General features: G+C 41.6%; 1 protein-coding gene across 1 annotated transcript in view; it reads left to right on the top strand.

The window, feature by feature from the left end:
• KIF9 (kinesin family member 9) overlaps positions 1 to 16859 on the top strand; it is a 1986094-nt gene extending 1969235 nt beyond the window's left edge. Inside the window, exon 20 of the mRNA XM_044066028.1 lies at positions 16453 to 16859. Coding sequence (XP_043921963.1) covers positions 16453 to 16560 — 108 coding nt within the window. The 3' untranslated portion in view covers positions 16561 to 16859. The remainder of the gene's footprint in view (positions 1 to 16452) is intronic.
• The last annotated feature ends 4260 nt before the right edge of the window (positions 16860 to 21119 follow it).

The raw sequence follows: 21119 nt of genomic DNA, 5'->3' as shown, positions 1-21119 counted from the left end.
TTTGATAAGATCCCGCTGCATCCTGATGACATGTGCCATATAGTTCAGAGACCTTACCGAGAAGGTCGCTGAACTAAAAACTCGCTTCCCTAAGCGGTCCATCGAGCGGGACTCCTTGCTCGGTGGATGGACTGAGGGGCTCTCTTGAGCTAGTTCCCTCTTTGTAGCTGCCGCCGTCAACATGGCATCTACGGGGGGGCCCTTGCTCCAGTGCGACCGGTCTGAGGGGGGCTTAGTATTCTGTCCGGGCATTTTGGTATTGGCTCCATGGTGTCCGGATCCTTCCACACCCTGGTGGTAATGAGGTCTACCAAGGGGTCGGCCGGAGGGGACACCCAAGAGGTAGACGGGCCTGCTTCGAATGCCTCCAGAAACATGGACTCGTCGGAGGAAGACTTGGGGGCAGACCACCCACTTCTGATCCTCAGCATCTCCATGATGTCTCCAAAGGAGACATCCTCAGGGGTGATCTTGGGGAGCCTTCCCCTTCCTCCAAGTCCGTGTCCTCAGTTAAGGACTCAGGGGAGTCCACGTGCCTCCCCTTGCACTTATGCTTGTGGGGCACTTCCTCGGGGGGGCTGTCCGAGGAGGCCTCGCCAGCAACATCATGTTCCAATGGAACCATCTGGGACATTGAAGCAGGCTGTCCCTTTGGCCAGGTGATGGAAGCCTGGCCCAGCAGAGAGGGAGTGCAGGGAGGAGCCAAGACAAGGACCGGGCGTCTGGATGCTCTCAACAGAGCCCTGTCCACAACATCGAAAGCCGAGGGGGAACCACTCTCTCTGGGCTCCGAGAGTCGGCTCCCACTCGGATCCGATGAAGGGATCGGAACCAGCGCCAAGACCATCGGATCCGAAGGACCAGTGCGCTCCAACCTGGACGGAGCCGAAGGCACACTGAATCCCTCGGATCCGAAGCTCGGGCCATGGCTCAGAGAGGTCAGATCCGACAGGCTCGAGGGCAGGGTCGGATCCGAAGTACAAAGTACTGTCGGCGCCGACCCACCCCCAGCTCCAACGCTGCTCGGCTCCGAACACTCCGAACCCGGATAGCGGGTCGGAGAAGGAGCAATAGGATGGAAAAAAGGTGTCGAGCTCCCCCCCGAAGGGGGGGAGGCAAAGCACTCCCATCTGCAGCGGGCCTGGATGAACCTTCGCATCATCCGTTCCAAGTCTGCATCAGACATACTGAAAGTTGATCTCGAAGAGGTCACCGAGGCAGGCCTGGAATGCCGCCTCGATGACCTCGATGGAGATCGGGCCTCCTCCTCCTCGGGCCCTGGGGAGAAACAAGGGGCTCGGAGCCGAGGAGGAGGAGACCTAGAAGCAGTGGAGGGAGAAGCCCGCTTAGCTGGCAGGGCCGAAGCGGAGGTCTCGGCCCGCCGCTTGTGGTGCTTCTCCCTCCGTTTCTCCCTCCTGGCCTCCCTGTCCTCCGGCACTTTAGCGGGAGTTTGAGTCCCGGCCGGAGGAAGGGGGGCAGGAATGGCAGCAACCACAGCTTGTGGTGGAGCCACGGGAGCAGCGGAGGCCGGAGCTGAGTCCGGGGGTAAATGTCCCACCAAGACCAGCTTCGACCTCCGCTCTTTCAGTGCCCTGGGGTTGAACGCTGCACAAATGGTACAGCCTGAGGTGAGGTGTTCAACCCCAAGGCACCGAACGCACTGAGTGTGGCCATCAGCCGGGGAGAGCTTATGGCCACACTCGGTACATTTAGAAAAAATGGCTTTTGGGGCCTCAGCCATACTTAAAGAAAAAGTAATGTTACACACACACACAGGCCCCAAAACACAACACACACTCTCTAACGACCAGCGAAGGGAGGGAAAAAACTACTTAAAAGAAAAATATTTTTACTCTACAGGGTACCTAACACTTACACACTTTATATTTTTGTGAAAAAAGAAGAAAGTTGACAGAAAATTTAAACTTAACTGCCAATTACTAGTCGAGCTCACAGGAATCCAGCTATCCACAAGCGCGGCAAACTAAATCTGGGGTCATGGAGGGTTAGCAGGGGATTATGGGTGAGGGGAGGAGCTAGAAGCTCGGCTCCATTAGCTTGAAACAAGTTGCTGGCTCGGATCCGATATCGGATCCAAGACCCACAGGTTGCTGACAAATGAACTCCCTACTTCAGATCTGTTGTTAATTTACTTTCTGAGGGTAGAGAAAGAGTTTAAAGATATTCTTTGTGTTTCACTGTTGCAGTCATCACAGTTAGGTTATCTGCTTGCAGGTAGCCCTCAGTTGGCCTGAATACCAGAGTCTTGGGATTTCTGCGTCAGATGCTATCGCTTCTTTCATGACGTCAGGTTGGTGTCAGTGCCGGTCGGCCGCCTCCTGAAATTTTCATTTTTCGAGTTTCAGACCTGAAGTCCTTTTTTCTTGCTCTACCCGATGTCAGAAAAAGTTAATAATTGTCTTGCCTGTGGAAAGCAAATACCTCACAGAGATTTTCATTCTTACTGCATCACCTGTTTAGGCCCAGACCACGACGTTCCTCGCTGTCAGTTTTGTGCCTTGTTCAACGCCCGAACTATTCATCATCGAGCTTTTTTTGTCGCTAAATTCTTTCACTGTCATTCTCCGTATTCCAAAATGGCTTCGATAAGCTACCCGACTATCGATCTTCTGGAAAAACGTAAGGCTAAAGACAGAGACAGACCGCATAAGTCCAGATCTGCCAACGATGCTTCCATTAAGCTAGTCGCCAGTCCGCCAGTACTCAGTGAGGCACTTTTTCAGCCCCTGATACCCGCTTCTACAGATTCGCAGGCCTCTACTGAGACCCAATCGAAGTCCGGTATGCCACGAGATGCTTATTCGACTATGGAACCTGCAGATGTCTCTACCTTGGATGGGTCCAGAGCTGCTGTGCAGGCACCAGCTTCTGAGGGTGTATTCAGGCCTTCCGATCTTCATATTAAACTGACAACTTCATTTCAAACCAAAAATACTGAATTTCTCAGTCCCAGAGTTCGCACTACGCCTAGGAAACCGATGATCAAAACGCATTCTCAGGCCCACATGCCTCAGAAACAAATGCTTAGAATGGCTGAAGACCTTATTACTTTAATTAGGGGAAGCCAGCCTTCCTCCTCAAAAAGACCAAGAACTGATTTTCCTTCTGTTTATTCAGATCATGAGTCTGTTGACTGTGATCCTTCTGATTACCAGGACATACCCTTATCTACTTATGAGGATTCTGATGCAGAGGATTCCATTCCCTCTGCTTCCCCACCAGAAGATTTTTCTTTTGGTTAAACCCTGCATACCATTAGAGACCATTTCCACTGGGAGTGCCAGGACTACCCACAGTCCAAAAAGAGACTCAGGGAATTTTTTAAGTTGCCTCAGCACAGGCCTCTAGTTATCTCCTCCTGTTCTGGAAATTGTAGATGATGTCTTCTTGGAATCCAGCATTACCCCTGATACTTTGCCTCCAGCTCCCAGGAAACCTGACAGGTACTACAAAGTACCTGACTCCCACAAATTCCTCTTTAAGAATCCTACTGTAGATCCAGAGACAATTTATCAGGGACCTAGAGGCATTAAGGCTACAACAGCCAAAATCTCTACCGCTTCAGACAGGTACTCTAGGGCTTTAGACAGATGGGGTAAGAAGGTATACACCTCTGCTACTCTTGCCATCAGGGCTTTAAATTGCCAGTTTCATATGTTAAAGTATCAGCAACTTATTATGGAGCTAATTAAACAGAAAACTATGTTGATTCCTGACTGTGCAGAACATAAAGATTTACAAGAGTTAATGCATTCTGCTAACCAAGTTGGAAAACATACTTTGTACTGTGGTTTTGATGCCTTAGAAGCATCTTGCAGGGCTGCTGTCACTGGGTCTGTTTTTAGAAGGCATACTTGGCTTAAGGAACAAATCTTGCCAGACCATGTCAAAGCAAAATTACTAGATGCACCATTAAACCAAGAAAGCCTGTTTGGCAATAAAGCAGAAGAAGTCCTCAGAAAGATGGAGGAAAAAGCTAAATATATGCAAACTGTTAAAGATTTCCTACAGGTACAACCACCTAGATTCAGAAGGAATTGGCCTTTTAAAAACTGGTCCTTCTCAGTCCAATCCCAGGGCCAGCAGACCACCAAGATTACAGTCTCAGGGTATGCACAGATCTAAGCAATAGAGTGCTCCCACCTTTAAAACAGGGAGTAGTAAGCCAGCATCCTATGGTAAAAATCTCGCAATGACTTATCCTTGACTCTTTCAAGCCTTGCCCAAGTACTTGCAACCTTAGGAGGAAAACTTGCCCTGCATGCAAAGAACTGGGAGTACCTCACCCAGGACAGATGTGTCTTGAACATTGTATCCCAGGGATACAGATTCTAATTCCACTCACTGCCAACCCCAAGCGGATGGCCAGACCTCCCCCCAAACCAGTGGGCAGAGGCCCAAAATCAAGTACTTTCTCTTCTCAGTATCAAGGCTATTCAACCTGTCCCAGCAGAGCAAAGGGGACAAGGTTTTTACTCCAGACTGTTTCTGGTGCCCAGAAAAAACTCTTGGCGCCCTATCCTGGATCTGTCTATTCTCAACACCTTCATGGTGGTCCCAAGGTTCAAAATGCTTACTCTCCAACAACTGCTTCTTATGCTAGCTAAGGACTCCTGGCTAGCCACCGTAGACTTAAAAGAAGCTTATCTACACATCCCTATAATGGAATCTTGCAGGGAATATGTACGTTTCAGGGCAGGCTCTTTGCACTATCAGTTCTCTGCACTTCCCTTTGGCTTATTTACTGTGCCCAGGGTATTCACAAAATGCCTAGCTCCAGCCATTGCATATTGCAGGCAGAGAAAAAATAAAATTTACCCATACTTAGACAATTGCCTGATTCAGGCGGACAGTCAGGAATTGCTACTCCAGCACCTGACATTTGTAAAGAGACTTCTAACGTCACTGGGGTACACCATCAACAAAAACAAATCACATCAGGTACCCAGCCAACAGATTGTATTCCTGGGAGCAAGCTTGAACACAACTTCCCAGATGGCATTCCTGCTCCCACCCCTCCTAACCTCCTCCCCCTTCCTTCAGCCTTCTTTCTCAGACTCTACCTAACAGTAGCTTTCCTGTTTTCTTCCTACGTCTGTCCCATATAATTCTCCCTTTTACACTTAAACAGTATATACATTTGTTTCCTACACAAAGCAGAATGCTTTATTATCTCATGAGGGTTTAACATCTATAATTATGACACAATACACAAATGCTAGCACTACCTCTGTCTGTGTATCAATAGATGCCTACTAATTTTTATGTTGTAAATTTTATGTTGTAAAATTTTTGTTAATAACGTCTGCAGATTTTTGCTGTTGCAATATCCTGTATTAATTTTGTATTAATTCTTGCTGATCTTTGTTTTGTATGTACAGTGGATATAAAAAGTTTGCACACCCCTGTTAAAATACCAGGTTTTTGTGATATAAAAAATAAGACCACAATAAATCATTTAGAAACTTTTCCAACCTTTAATGTGGCCTATAACCTGTACAATTCAATTGAAAAACAAACAAATCTGTTAGGGGAAAACATAAAAAATAAAAAAAATGTACAATAAGCTGGTTGCATAAATGTCCCTTAAACTAATACTTTGTTGAAGCACCATTTGATTTAATTACAGCATTCGGTCTTCTTGAGTACACACTTGCCATCAATTAAAGAGACTCTGATTAACCACAAATAAAGTTCAGCTAGTAGGATTTTCCTGACATTTACTCAGTTGCCTGCTACAGCAAAAGCCATGGTTCACAGAGAGCTTACAAAGCATCAAAGGGATCTCATTGTTGAAAGGTATCAGTCAGGAGAAGGGTACAAAAAACTTTCCATAGGTTCATAGGTTCATACTAGGCTATCTGCCCTAAGGCATTTATAAGCCTAGCCAGAGTTGTGTGGCTTTCACCACCCCTTAGGTTGAAGAATACTATACGCATTAGTTTGCCGTGCCTCTGTCCAGCAGTGATACAGAGATGATCCCCGGGGTAAACCTACGATCTCCCATCCACTGGTCAAGATTCCTCTTGAACAGAGCCAGTGAGGTGCTCTGTCTCACATGGACTGGGATTCTGTTCCACAGCATAGGGAGTCTCTGGGTGATGAATCTGTCCCTCCAGCACGTCCTATTTATATCCGTGTTGAGGTTTAAGTCTCTTGCTCTTGTGGCTCTGGTGGATTTGGATTTTTTGAGGTGGAGCATGTCCATTAATTCTGGGTTGGACATGGCCTTGTATGTCAGGCACAGGTCACCTCTAAGCAGACGGTATGTGACTGAATAGAGCTGGAGTTTCTTCAGTCAGGCAGCATATGGCATATTTTTGAGCCCCTTTATCCTTTTGGTGAGGAACTTTTGGGGTCTTTCCAATTGCTGCAGGTGTCGGGTAAGATACATTCCGAATGGGACATTGTACTCAATCATTGGTCTGATAAGTGAAGTGTACAGGGGAACAATGACCTCCCTTGATCTGGATGTGAATCCCTTCATAATCAGGTGGGCAATGTAGAAGGTCCTCCTAACCACTTTGGCAATGTGAGTGTCAAAAGAAAGGTTACTGTCAACTTGGGTCCCCAGGTCCCTGATAACCTCTTCTGTGCTTAATGGATTGCCACCTATGTGGTAACTTGGGGTTACCTTGTTTTACCAAAGGGTATGACTATACATTTTTGGCGTTAGCTTAAGGCCATGGCTCTGGCACCAGTTATCCGTTTCTATGAGACCTCTCTGAAGGATATCTGTGTCTGATGGATTTTCAACTATGGCCCAGTTTGCAGTCATCTGCAAACTTTGTCAGCCACAATCCTCCTATGTTTGCCTGCACTTCTGAAAAGTAGATGCCGAACAAGAGGGGCCCAGGACTGAGCCCTGTGGGACACCGCCAGACCGCTTGAGTCTGACATGGCACCAGCAACTCTAACCCTGTGGGTTCTGTCCTTGAGCCAGTTTGCAACCCATCTTGTGACATATGGGTTTACATTTAAGCTGGTGAGCTTTTCTATGATACCCGAGTGGGGTATTGTGTCGAAAGCTTTTGCACGGTCAAGGTAGGCTGTGTGAACTGCCTTACCCTCATCAATGGCCTTGGTGACTGTTTCAAAAAAGTCGACCAAGTTCAAGAGGCATGATCTGCCCTTGACAAAGCCGAATTGGGTAGGATCCAATGTCTGTAGGTCCCCTATGTCTTTATTTATGAGTTCCATTATGATCCTCTCCATAGCTTTGCAGACCAGGCTTGTTAAGCTTATGGGGCGGTAATTACCAGGGTCCGTAGAAGCACAGCCTTTGTGGAGTGGGACCACAGTTGCCGTACGCCACTCTTTGGGTACGTATCCTGTGGTAAGGCTAAGATTAAACAGCAGTCTTATGTGTGGGTTTAGTTCCTCATTGAGTTCGTGTAGCACACAGCCGGGGACACCATCCGGTCCCATTGATGCTGTGTTTTTAGCTTTAGAGAGAGCAGCTCTCACCTGGGCATTTGAGATGATTGGGAGGCCACACTCTGCTGGGATAGATATTTCTCCTTTTGGAGGGGGGGCAGGGGAGAAATTTTCAATGAACCTGTCTGCCAGTATGTTTGCAATGTCTGTGGGTTCAGTGATTTTTGTATCATTTTGGACTAATTCTGAGCATATCTGGGAGTTTTCACCCAGATTTCTAACATAGCTAAAGAAGGCCTTATGATTGTCTTTTGAGTCCTTGGCGATTTTTCTCTCAAAGTTGGCCTTGGATGATTTTATGAGTGATCGTAGTTTTTTACTAGTATTGATCAGAGATGTCTTCCCTTTTAGGGATTTTGCTCTATCTTGTAGTAGCTTTCTCCTCTTGTTGTAAAGTTTGTTTATGGCTGGGGTCCACCAGATCGAGCGTTTGCCTTTGGTGGAAAGGGTCTTGATTTTATTTGAGATTGCTTGATCCATGCAATCCTGGAGGTGCTCGTAGAAAGCATTTGTAAGGGATTCAGCAGCGTGGGTTGTGGTTTCCAATGGCTCAGGGGCCTTGAAGGATACCACACCAGTCTTAAGAAGTGTGAAGTTGGCTTTTGAGAAGTTCTTCACTGTGGTCTTTTTGTTGGGGTGGGGGATGTGGATCTCCAGTGAGATTAGTTTATGGTCTGATCTCACCAATGAGGGATATACTTCCGTGTGGAGCATTTTGTCCCCATGTTTGTGATGATCAGGTCTAGTATATTTTCACCTCTTGTGGGAATGGTGACAAGTTGTTCCATAGCATTTGAGTTTATGAACTCCAGGAACCTTTGGGCTAGGGTATTGGGGCTTGAGTAATGTTCCCAGTCTATGTTTGGGTAGTTGAAGTCACCCAATATGATGGTGTTTGGAGAGACATTTATACTCTCCAGTGTCTTCAAGAAGGCTGTGTGGGGTTCCTGAGTTTGAGAGGGTGGCCTGTAACATGCTACAAACTGTAGAGCAGTTTTGCCTATGGTTAATTGCACCTGAATGGTCTCTGATGCTTCGTGAGTTGCCACCAGCCTGGAGGTGTGGGTATCCTTGATGAATATGGATACACCCCCTCCTTTTGTGGTACGGTCCGGGTTTTGGGGCCGGAACACATGATATGAGGTAAAACCTGATTGTGCCGGGGTGCTCTCAGGAGCCTTGAACCAGGTTTCAGTCACAGCACAGACATCAATGTTCTCCATACTGAGGAGGGCTTCGAGGGTGTGCATCTTGAGATTTAGACTTCTGGCATTGAGCAGCATTACCCTTAGTTTTTTCCATTATTGTTTTCTAGGGCGGTGGGTTTAGAATTTGAGCCTTGTCTAAAAAAGGCACTATGGGGGTGGCAAGAGCCTTTACCAATATCCGGAAACCCAGGGGTGACCGGTGCAAGCCGTCCCTTGCAAAGCAGCGTGGCTTGTCAAGCATGTCATTCCAGGCAGACAGACATTGGATCCCCTTAGAATGACACCAAAAATTAAGCCAATTATTAAAACTGATCATTTTGTCTCTGTATTGTGGCATCATTCTTGGTGAAGGTAGGATACTGCTCAGGGTCAGGGTCATACCAGCCTGGGCTACATAATCTGAGCGCTCCTTTATGTCTCTTTTCATGTAGTCCAGGGAGGTACGTCTCAGGTCATTCACACCGGCATGGACAATGACTGAGTCATACTTGTACTTGCTGTGGAGTGACCTGAGTGCTTGTGTTATGTGGCGGATTCTAGCGCCCGACAGGCAGCTTACTGTGACCCTCTCCTTGTTCAGTCTGGTGAGTGGGACGTCAGTGTGTCTGACTATGGAGTCACCTATGACAAGTGTGTCTGGCATTGTGTTTGGCCTTAAGGGCTGTGACTGATTTGCACAATGACTTTGTGATCTATGTGTTGCTTGTGTTATATCATGAGGTGGCAGTTGTTTGGGTGTCTGCTTTGGAGGCCTCTGCTGTTTTGGTAGATTTTTGATCAGTGCCTCTGAGTATGTCTTTGTGTGTTTATGTGTTTGATTTGTAGTTGTGATAGTTCTATGTGAGACTGGGTTTATGGTGTGTGTGGTTACCTTCTCCTCCTGTCTGGTTTTGCCAGTCCTGAGTTGAGAGAGCTCAGCCTCCAGTTTGGCTATATAGTTGCATCTCTCGCATGTATTTGTGTTTTGTGGGAGGAGGAGAGGGTTGTCTGTGTACATGAGGCAATTGTAACATTGCCTCAATATTCCCAGATTCACCAGCTGAGCAGGAGAGGACGCTAGCAACTGACCCTTTGACATGCTAGAAGAAATGAAAAGTTTGCTGTGTAACTGAGTCAGAAAGGACCTATAGGGAAGTGGGTACTCAAGGGGGTTTTAAGCTAGTGAAGTACTTTGTATAATATAGAAGTGCTTTACCTGACTAAAAATGCTTTAGGAACAAGTGCTGAGCTTTACAGACAGAGAATAGACTGTTTAGATTACAAGTAGAGCAGTTCTAAGGGAAAAAATGAAGAGCAGACTTTACGAAGCCAGAAATAGTTTAACCTTGTTTAACCGGCGCTGCCCGATGGTGCTCTAGTGGCAACTCTGCGCTAAATGCAGAAAAAGGCAATAAGTCAGTAGTACAGGCTAGCTCACTTTAGTGGGCAGCCAAACAATTAAATTAAACAGCAAACAAACACTTTTCGACTTGAATTAGACTAATTTCGACTAAAATGGACTTTTAAGTGCAGATAATAAAAAATGCAGTAAATAACTATGAAAACAGTTAAAGCTTGCTATAGGTAAGCAGTAGAAGGTAAAACAAATATAAAAAAACAGCAGGATACTTAATCAGGAAAGCAGTCGCTTTTTTCAGTTCTCTGTAGCCAGGAAGACTCAACAGGACCACGTGGAGCTGTGTCTGAGCAATATGGCTTCAAAAAAATGCCAGAGGCAGATTTTAATCAGGGAACTTCAAAAGAGCTAGAAATGGTCCAACATGACCAATTACTACAGCTTCTTGTGCTGAGGTCACTTCCCTCAAGGACAGGTAGGCTATTCAAAGCTCCCCACTCCCACTGGTGAGCTAAGAAACTTCTTTCTATCCAAGTAAGGCAATGGACAACACAGGAACTACAACACAGCCCAGGATACAGCAAGGCCTGTAAACTGGTCTAACTAGTTTAGGAGAGGCAGGAAAACAAGGAATATTTTTTTGTTTTTTTGTTTTTAAATAGAAACACACAGAAGTGCAGAAAAGGCAATAAGTCAGTAGTACAGGCTAGCACACTTTAGTGGGCAGCCAAACAATTAAATTAAACAGCAAACAAACACTTTCCGACTTGAATTAGACTAATTTCGACTAAAATGTACTTTTAAGTGCAGATAATAAAAAATGCAGTAAATAACTATGAAAACAGTTAAAGCTTGCTCTAGGTAAGCAGTAGAAGGTAAAACAAATACAAAAAACACAGCAGGATACTTAATCAGGAAAGCAGTCGCTTTTTTTCAGTTCTCTGTAGCCAGGAAGACTCAACAGGACCACGTGGAGCTGTGTCTGAGCAATATGGCTTCAAAAAAATGCCAGAGGCAGATTTTAACCAGGGAACTTCAAAAGAGCTAGAAATGATCCAAAATGACCAACTACTACAGCTTTTTGTGCTGAGGTCACTTCCCTCAAGGACAGGTAGGCTATTCAAGGCTCCCCACTCCCACTGGTGAGCTAAGAAACTTCCTTCTATCCAAGTAAGGCAATGGACAACACAGGAACTACAACACAGCCCAGGATACAGCAAGGCCTGTAAACTGGTCTAACTAGTTTAGGAGAGGCAGGAAAACAAGGAATATTTTTTTTTTTTTTTTGTTTTTAAATAGAAACACACAGAAATGCAGAAAAGGCAATAAGTCAGTAGTACAGGCTAGCACACTTTAGTGGGCAGCCAAACAATTAAATTAAACAGCAAACAAACACTTTTCGACTTGAATTAGACTAATTTCAACTAAAATGTACTTTTAAGTGCAGATAATAAAAAATGCAGTAAATAACTATGAAAACAGTTAAAGCTTGCTCTAGGTAAGCAGAAGGTAAAACAAATATAAAAAACAGCAGGATACTTAATCAGGAAAGCAGTCGCTTTTTTTCAGTTCTCTGTAGCCAGGAAGACTCAACAAGACCACGTGGAGCTGTGTCTGAACAATATGGCTTCAAAAAAATGCCAGAGGCATATTTTAACCAGGGAACTTCAAAAGAGCTAGAAATGGTCCAAAATGACCAATTACTACAGCTTCTTGTGCTGAGGTCACTTCCCTCAAGGACAGGTAGGTTATTCAAGGCTCCCCACTCCCACTGGTGAGCTAAGAAACTTCCTTCTATCCAAGTAAGGCAATGGACAACACAGGAACTACAACACAGCCCAGGATACAGCAAGGCCTGTAAACTGGTCTAACTAGTTTAGGAGAGGCAGGAAAACAAGGAATATTTTTTTTTTTTTGTTTTTAAATAGAAACACACAGAAATGCAGAAAAGGCAATGAGTCAGTAGTACAGGCTAGCACACTTTAGTGGGCAGCCAAACAATTAAATTAAACAGCAAACAAACACTTTTTGACTTGAATTAGACTAATTTCGACTAAAATGTACTTTTAAGTGCAGATAATAAAAATGCAGTAAATAACTATGAAAACAGTTAAAGCTTGCTCTAGGTAAGCAGTAGAAGGTAAAACAAATATAAAAAACAGCAGGATACCTAATCAGGAAAGCAGTCACTTTTTTTCAGTTCTCTGTAGCCAGGAAGACTCAAAAGGACCACGCGGAGCTGTGTCTGAGCAATATGGCTTCAAAAAAATGCCAGAGGCAGATTTTAACCAGGGAACTTCAAAAGAGCTAGAAATGGTCCAAAATGACCAATTACTACAGCTTCTTGTGCTGAGGTCACTTCCCTCAAGGACAGGTAGGCTATTCAAGGCTCCCCACTCCCACTGGTGAGCTAAGAAACTTCCTTCTATCCAAGTAAGGCAATGGACAACACAGGAACTACAACACAGCCCAGGATACAGCAAGGCCTGTAAACTGGTCTAACTAGTTTAGGAGAGGCAGGAAAACAAGGAATATTTTTTTGTTTTTAAATAGAAACACACAGAAATGCAGAAAAGGCAATAAGTCAGTAGTACAGGCTAGCACACTTTAGTGGGCAGCCAAACAATTAAATTAAACAGCAAACAAACACTTTTCGACTTGAATTAGACTAATTTCAACTAAAATGTACTTTTAAGTGCAGATAATAAAAATGCAGTAAATAACTATGAAAACAGTTAAAGCTTGCTCTAGGTAAGCAGTAGAAGGTAAAACAAATATAAAAAACAGCAGGATACTTAATCAGGAAAGCAGTCGCTTTTTTTTTCAGTTCTCTGTAGCCAGGAAGACTCAACAGGACCACGTGGAGCTGTGTCTGAGCAATATGGCTTCAAAAAAATGCCAGAGGCAGATTTTAACCAGGGAACTTCAAAAGAGCTAGAAATGGTCCAAAATGACCAATTACTACAGCTTCTTGTGCTGAGGTCACTTCCCTCAAGGACAGGTAGGCTATTCAAGGCTCCCCACTCCCACTGGTGAGCTAAGAAACTTCCTTCTATCCAAGTAAGGCAATGGACAACACAGGAACTACAACACAGCCCAGGATACAGCAAGGCCTGTAAACTGGTCTAACTAGTTTAGGAGAGGCAGGAAAACAAGGAATATTTTTTTTTTTTTTAAATAGAAACACACAGAAATGCAGAAAAGGCAATAAGTCAGTAGTACAGGCTAGCACACTTTAGTGGGCAGCCAAACAATTAAATTAAACAGCAAACAAACACTTTTCGACTTGAATTAGACTAATTTCAACTAAAATGTACTTTTAAGTGCAGATAATAAAAAATGCAGTAAATAACTATGAAAACAGTTAAAGCTTGCTCTAGGTAAGCAGTAGAAGGTAAAACAAATATAAAAAAAGCAGGATACTTAATCAGGAAAGCAGTCGCTTTTTTTCAGTTCTCTGTAGCCAGGAAGACTCAACAAGACCACGTGGAGCTGTGTCTCAGCAATATGGCTTCAAAAAAATGCCAGAGGCAGATTTTAACCAGGGAACTTCAAAAGAGCTAGAAATGGTCCAAAATGACCAATTACTACAGCTTCTTGTGCTGAGGTCACTTCCCTCAAGGACAGGTAGGCTATTCAAGGCTCCCCACTCCCACTGGTGAACTAAGAAACTTCCTTCTATCCAAGTAAGGCAATGGACAACACAGGAACTACAACACAGCCCAGGATACAGCAAGGCCTGTAAACTGGTCTAACTAGTTTTGAGAGGCAGGAAAACAAGGAATATTTTTTTTTTTTTGTTTTTAAATAGAAACACACAGAAATGCAGAAAAGGCAATAAGTCAGTAGTACAGGCTAGCACACTTTAGTGGGCAGCCAAACAATTAAATTAAACAGCAAACAAACACTTTTTGACTTGGATTAGACTAATTTCGACTAAAATGTACTTTTAAGTGCAGATAATAAAAAATGCAGTAAATAACTATGAAAACAATTAAAGCTTGCTCTAGGTAAGCAGTAGAAGGTAAAACAAATATAAAAAACAGCAGGATACTTAATCAGGAAAGCAGTAGCTTTTTTTCAGTTCTCTGTAGCCAGGAAGACTCAACAGGACCACGTGGAGCTGTGTCTGAGCAATTCACAGCATCGGATATTCCGTGGAAGACAGTCATCAAAAAGTAGAGAAAATATGGGGCAACAGTGACGTTGCAAAGAACTGGAAGTCCCTCCAAATTTGCTGAAAAGACAAGACAAAAACTGGTCAGGGAGTTTGCCAAGAGACCTACAGCAGCACTGATGGAGCTGCAGGAATTTCTGGCTAGTACCGGTTGTGTACTACATGGGACAGCAATCTCCCATATTCTCCATATGTCTGGCTGTGGGGTAGGGTTGCAAGATGGAAGCCTTTTCTTACACAGTAAAACATCCAGGCCCAGCTAAAATTTGCAAAACAATACATCAAGTCTCCCAAAAGCATGTGGGAAAATGTGTTATGGTCTGACAAGACTAAGGTTGAACTTTTTGGCCACAATTCTAAAAGTATGTTTGGTGCAAAAACAATATTTTGCATCACCAAAAGAACACCATCCCCACGGTGAAGATTGGTGGTGGCAGTATCATGCTTTGGGGTTGCTTTTCTTCAGCTGGAACTGGGGCTTTAGTCAAGGTACAAGGAATTATGAACAGTTTCAATTACCAGTCATCTTTTGCCCCAAAACATTCAGGCGTCTGCTAGAAAGATGAAGATGAAGAGGAATTTCACCTTTCAACCTGACAATGACCTCAAGCATACATCCAAATGAACAAAAGAATGGCATCACCAGAAGAAAATTAAAGTATTGGAATGGCCCACCCAGAGCCCAGAACTAAATCCAATAGAAAATCTGTGGGGTGACCTGAATAGGGCTGTGCACAAGAAATGCCCTTGCAATCTGACAGATTTGGAGCGCTTTTGCAAGGAAGAGTGGGCAAATATTGCCAAGTCAAGATGTGCCATGCTGATAGACTCCTATCCAAGAAGACTGCTTTAATTAAATCATATTCAACAAAGTATTAGTTTAAGGGTGTGCACACTTATGCAACCAGTTTATTATACATGTTTTATTTTTTATATTTTTCCCCTAACATATTTGTTTGTTTTTCAATTGAATTGTACAGGTTATAGGTCATATTAAAGGCAGAAAAGTTTTGAAGTGATGAATTTTGGTTTCATTTTTTTATATCACAAAACCTGGCATTTTAACAGGGGTGTGTAAACTTTTTATATCCACTGTATGCATATGGAGCTTTTCTCCCCAGGCCTCCATTGAGAAAGGGTTCATCTTGGCCCAATGGACTTTCCTGGTTAACAAACTGCTAACAAATAAATAAATAAATAAAAATGCAAACTGCTATTTGCTAAACAGCTGCAAGGACTGCTCTCTACCTGATTTTCTCTCCTTTTCTAGTTGATTTTCTCTTATGTTCTTCATATTTCTAATTTTCTGGCCTCCAGGAACTTTGGTAACTAACCAATGACTAAAACTTAACCAAATTGTTAATTTTTACTGGCTTACACCATTTTCCCTTTTCACATGAGTAGAGCTGTAAGCAACAGGCTTTCCAGAATGAAACCATCTTGGAAATCCTCGGATAACTTCCATTTCTTATCCATAATTTGAATTTTCACATAACTTCCTGTATCAGGTAGACAAAAATGGGGACAGCACAGTAAGACTGCTGCTGGTACTTGGGCAGCCTGTATTACAGCTAAGTCATAATCACATACTGGGAGGAGATGTAGGCATAGAAAGAATTAAGGAGAGAACATTAGAGTTTATTAATGTGCTGTTTTCTCAGCAAATGAAAAATATTGTTCTACCTTCCCAAATTTTGACAGAACAGCCCTAACCCTAGCTTTAGGAATCTCTTAGTTTCACTGGCCAGTACTGAAATTCCCATTGAATGGAAAGCCATGGGCACTTTGATATTCCTAGCTAAAATCATAAAATTGCACCTATATATCATTGATTATGGACTATGCCACGCATTTTCTGTTGGCTATTTCTAAGTGGAGAGTAACTGCTAAAGCTACTGTTAGTGTCCACTCTAGAGTAGAAATACCAAAAGAGACTCTGACCAAACAAGGAACACATTATATGTTAATAGTCATGAAGTTATTATGTCAATATTTTTAAAATCATTCAGCACTGTACTTCCATGCACCAACTCCAAGTGGATGGGCTTTTTAAACATTTTTAACATGTATTTGAAATCAGTGTTAAGAAAAGTTATGGATAAGGACTCACATACCTGCCTACATTTAAGTGTGTACTATACTTGTCTTCTTACCAGAAAAGTTGAGTATTGTGTTGCAGTAGAGTTTAACTTATATGGAGACAACTGCTGTGAGCAAAACATGACATTAAGGATAAATCTAACCATAGTTTTTACTTGTGCTTTTCCCAACAGAATAGTTATAAGAAGGCAATGTTACAAATTCAAACTCTGAGAAGAAAGCCAGGAGAGGTAATTCCAACAGTGAAAAATAAGCCACCATCTGTTCTCAGTGTGGCTTAGAAGGAGATGGAAATGACAGCCAACATATTCCGAGTCACAGATCATTGTAAAATAAAGACCAAAATGAAAAGGCTACTGTCTATGTGCAGTTATAGTGTACTGACTTTGTACAAAAATTATTGTACTCATGACTTCCACAATATTTTATTGTGGTGTTATGACTTTGAAGAATTCATAAACATACTATTAAATATGCATTTGCTCAAATGTTGTTTTGATAACTGTATTAAATATTCTTTGGGTCATGAATGGATTGACAAGCCCCAATATATAATAAACTGAACCCTTTTTAGACATTAGGCACTGTTGCTTTATGTAGAACTCTTTGAAATATTTCTTTCCTTTCTGTCTTTGTGGTAGTAATTGTTGCTGGATAACATCAGTCATGATGATCCTCCACTAGCAATGTTTCCTGTAATAGTGGATGCAATATGAATCTGGCTGTTTGCTGTCATGTCAGAATGCTTAATAAGTAACACACAGACACAAAAGATAGTCTAGTTTCATAGAAGTCTGTATTCTGCCTGATTTCTCTTGAAGCAATAGTGAAACATATGACATGTTACAGCTAACGCATTAATAAAATAGATCCATGGCTATATACACTTATATAACCCCTATTTTCAGAAAGTGTATATGTAACACAAGCACACACACACACACACACACACACATATATATATATATATATATATATATATATATATATATATATATATGGGTCCTAGTGGATGAACCGAATTTACAGGTCTACAAAAATCAAATGGCCGAGATGATGGTAATGAAAACGCAGTAAACTGAAACTTGAATTTGCAGAGTCCTGTTTAAGCGAAAGTGGTCCTAGCAGTGCTTGTCTCAGGACCACATGTGCTTAACAGTGTTTTTGAATACTGGATATATCGGTAGCTGTAAGTACGCTTTTTACAGTTATGAGTGGGTTTCACAGTCATTTTATAGCCCTTTTAACTTGCATCTACAGATCGCAGTACAGTAACTCTCGGGGAATTCACCTGTGCTGTTACTGTAGTGTGATCTTGGAGTTGGTATATATAATTAGCAGGGGGGGCTTACACTCCCTGCAAAAATAGAGAGTATATGTTTTTGTTTGGTGTGTGTGTATTTCTGATGTTTCAGTGTTTTGTGTTTAGGTGGATTAAGGTTTCGGTTTAGTGCATTTTCGTTACTATCATCTTGGCTATTTGATTTTTGTAGAGCTGTAAATTTGGTCAATCAACTATGACCTATATATATATATATATATATATATATATATATATATATATATATTTTTTTTTTATATCAAAAACTTACTTCACAACAAATATGCCATAAATAATGTTACCCACCTTATATATATATATATATATATATATATATATATATATATATATATATATATATATATATATATACACACACACACACATATATACTAACTCTGTGGTCGCACAACCCTGGAGAAAAATAAAAAACATGATGCTGACCATTGCAGTCCACACTTTCTCATTTCCATAATTCCTATGATAAAAAATGATACCATCAGATACTTTCTCTAGACTTCTACACTGCTCAGTGAAATGAGTTTGGATGAAATGAGTTTTAAATCAAATGGGCTTGATCAAATGAGTTTAGATAAAATGAACTTTAAGTGAAATTATATAAATCCATATATATGTGTGTGTGTGTGTAGATATATATATATATATATATATTATGTATTTAATATGACTATGTGTTGATGTATCTGATGACACAAACATCACAACTCACCACATTGACACTAACAGATCTCATACTCACCTATCACAGACAATCACACATGCCTGACACAAAGCATATCTAATTGAATTTCCCTCAGAACTATACAAAGTGAAACAGCACACACACCTATACAAACAAAATCACCAAAGCAGTGCTTTTTTCAGGGGTCTGTGCCCCCACATCCACTGCTAATTATACATACCAACTCTAAGATCATGCTAAACCAGAAAAAGGGCATATTCCCTATCCTCGCTGTACCACAGTCTCAACAAATAAAAGCCAGCATCAGTCAGCTGGCAGCCAGTACAGTACCACTTCCCTAAGGAATAGCAATCCATGTTCATTAAGTATGCCAGTAACAAACAATTAAGTATTATCCAAACATCCTACAAATGCTAACAATAACATTGACTACACTCTCATATTTTCCCAACATCTTAAATAAAATAAACTGACTCTTTGCCTATTTCAGTGAAGTATGCCCCCTTTTTTTTTGCACACTACTGAATTCAGTAAGTTGCAAAACAGTTACAATTGATTGATCAGGTATCCTTGATTGTCTATTATATTATATAGAGAGAGATACTGATCACTTAAAATGCACCTTAACACATGTACTAGGTAAGCCATGGGTTTACATCAAAACACAAATAACACTTCATTGTAACAACATTTTAATAATGCAATTCCATTCTTGGAATGATACTCAACTGTGGAATAGTCCCGATATCTGTCTGGATTCTTCAGTGGCCTACGATATGCTGAGAAGTTAACAGGACTTTCTGTCCTGAATAACTGGCCTTTCTTTTAAGACCGTTCTTTTTGCACCACAGCTTAATTTGAGAGACAGCATAAGGAGTCACTCACTGCAGCTCTTGACAATCATGGTTTTCACAGCTTCTGTTATTTTGCAACAGGATTGTTTGTGACAATTCTGGTTGTTCATCTTCATGGAACTTTGATTTTGATGTATTTGTCTTCAGCATATCTCTGTAGTTTATTCTTTATGGCTTATCATCTTACATATGAACTACAGCAGACCTTAGTTTGGCTAATTTGCAAACCACTTTAGCTTTAAGCTACAGACATTTTCATGGCTTATGGAGTCATACATTGTCACTAACCTACTGATTGTTGTAGCCTGCTACAGTTGCTGTCATGGTAGTGTTTCTCTCTGATGATTTCATTCAATCAGTTTCTTTAATTTGTATTGACTTTGTGGAATCAGCATTGTCATTAAAGTAAGCAGTCTGCTTTTCAGCCTCCAACCATCAAGAGGTGGACTGGTGAAAGACCTGTCTTGCAATGTAATATTTATATAATCTGAATCCCCACTGATACTCACATCTTTTCCAGACTATTGTATTGTTGACTGCTGTTGATATGACAATATTGGACATTTTCTGTCTTGACAACATGGACTTTAGTGCATTAATCATACCTGAAATCACTGTGCCTGTCAGTCTGATTTCAGAGAACTTTGAATAATGCCATTTTTTTCATGTCTTTTATTGATGGTTTGAATTTGGTTTTCCATTTTCTAGTTATAGCTTTCTTAGCCACTATGAACACTAAAGATACTGACACTTTCCCTTGTTTAGTACATTACTTTACATCAACTCAGTAAAAAAAAAAGTCTTTACACAGAGGCTAAAGTCTTTCCCAGGTATTAGACTTATATTATTGAAGTCATTTTTATACTGAAGCAACTCCATATATTCAGTATATCAATTAAATATATAGATGTAGAATGGACATAACAGAAAAATACATGTTAAAATTTAGATGCAAGTCATATATATAATTCTCTGGTAGAAAGTTAAAACAATGAATTTGAGTTCATGCTAGTGTTTAAAGTTATAGTAATGCACATTGAACACTGTGTCACTTTATATATTTCATTTGGGAACACTTCACATAATCGAATTATTGAAATCTCGAATTTCATATGGTCGAGACCATATGATCGAGATTTTAATAAATCGAATGTGTGTAGTGTTTAGAAATAACACTTTACTTACCTTAATACATTACGTGCACACAGAGGCAAGTATTGTTGTATGCCTTGTGTGTACGTAATGTATTTGTTTTGTGGTGTTGGCAGGAAGTGAGAAATCTCCCGTTTTGCGCTTCCGCATACAGCGCAAGACGGGAGATTTCCCATCTCCCCACTGTAGCGCGATCTTGGAGTTGGTATATTTAAGTAGGGGGGTGTGGGGGTGCAGGGGGACAAAGCCCCCCTGCAAAAGCAAAGTTTGTGTTTTGTTTTTTTTTAATGGTTCCCCTTCAGAAGTTCGAGTTTCCGAAACTCGAGCTTTTGGTTTCGGTTATTTGTAGTTCGAGATTTTGGAAATTCGATCTTCTGAAGTGAATCCATTTCATTTACACTCTGTAAATATTGCCTCAAGTGTTGTATATGAAGTAGTGACATTTTTGGATGAGTTGATAATCTTTTAACTGTTCACTGACACCATGAAAGTGATTCAAAGTAGTGAAGTTGCTTAGCTTTAGCACCTCTTTAATATTGGTGCTTCTTGAATTGGCAGCTCACTGTAAGGTAAGTACTGTATAAAACACTTTAGTCTTAAGACTGTAAAACATATTTAGTTAACTCAAAATGTCTCCATTTCAAATGCTCACGAAGTTACTTGAAAGTAATAGCACTGCGCTGTCATCTGACATGGCAAGTTACAGTTAAGGGCTGTTAATTTGGTTTATAATGTGGTTATTTGGAGTTCAGCATTCTAAGTCCATAACCTTACTCTTTGGAAGGCATCTTTTTTAAATAAATGATCTGA

This window comes from Protopterus annectens, chromosome 3.part0 (genome assembly GCF_019279795.1).
Source record: "Protopterus annectens isolate FY-2018-M chromosome 3.part0, PAN1.0, whole genome shotgun sequence".
NCBI classification, from domain to species: Eukaryota; Metazoa; Chordata; order Ceratodontiformes; family Protopteridae; genus Protopterus; species Protopterus annectens.
The sequence above is the reverse complement of the archived record's forward strand: the minus strand, read 5'-3'. Positions and strand labels throughout refer to the sequence as shown.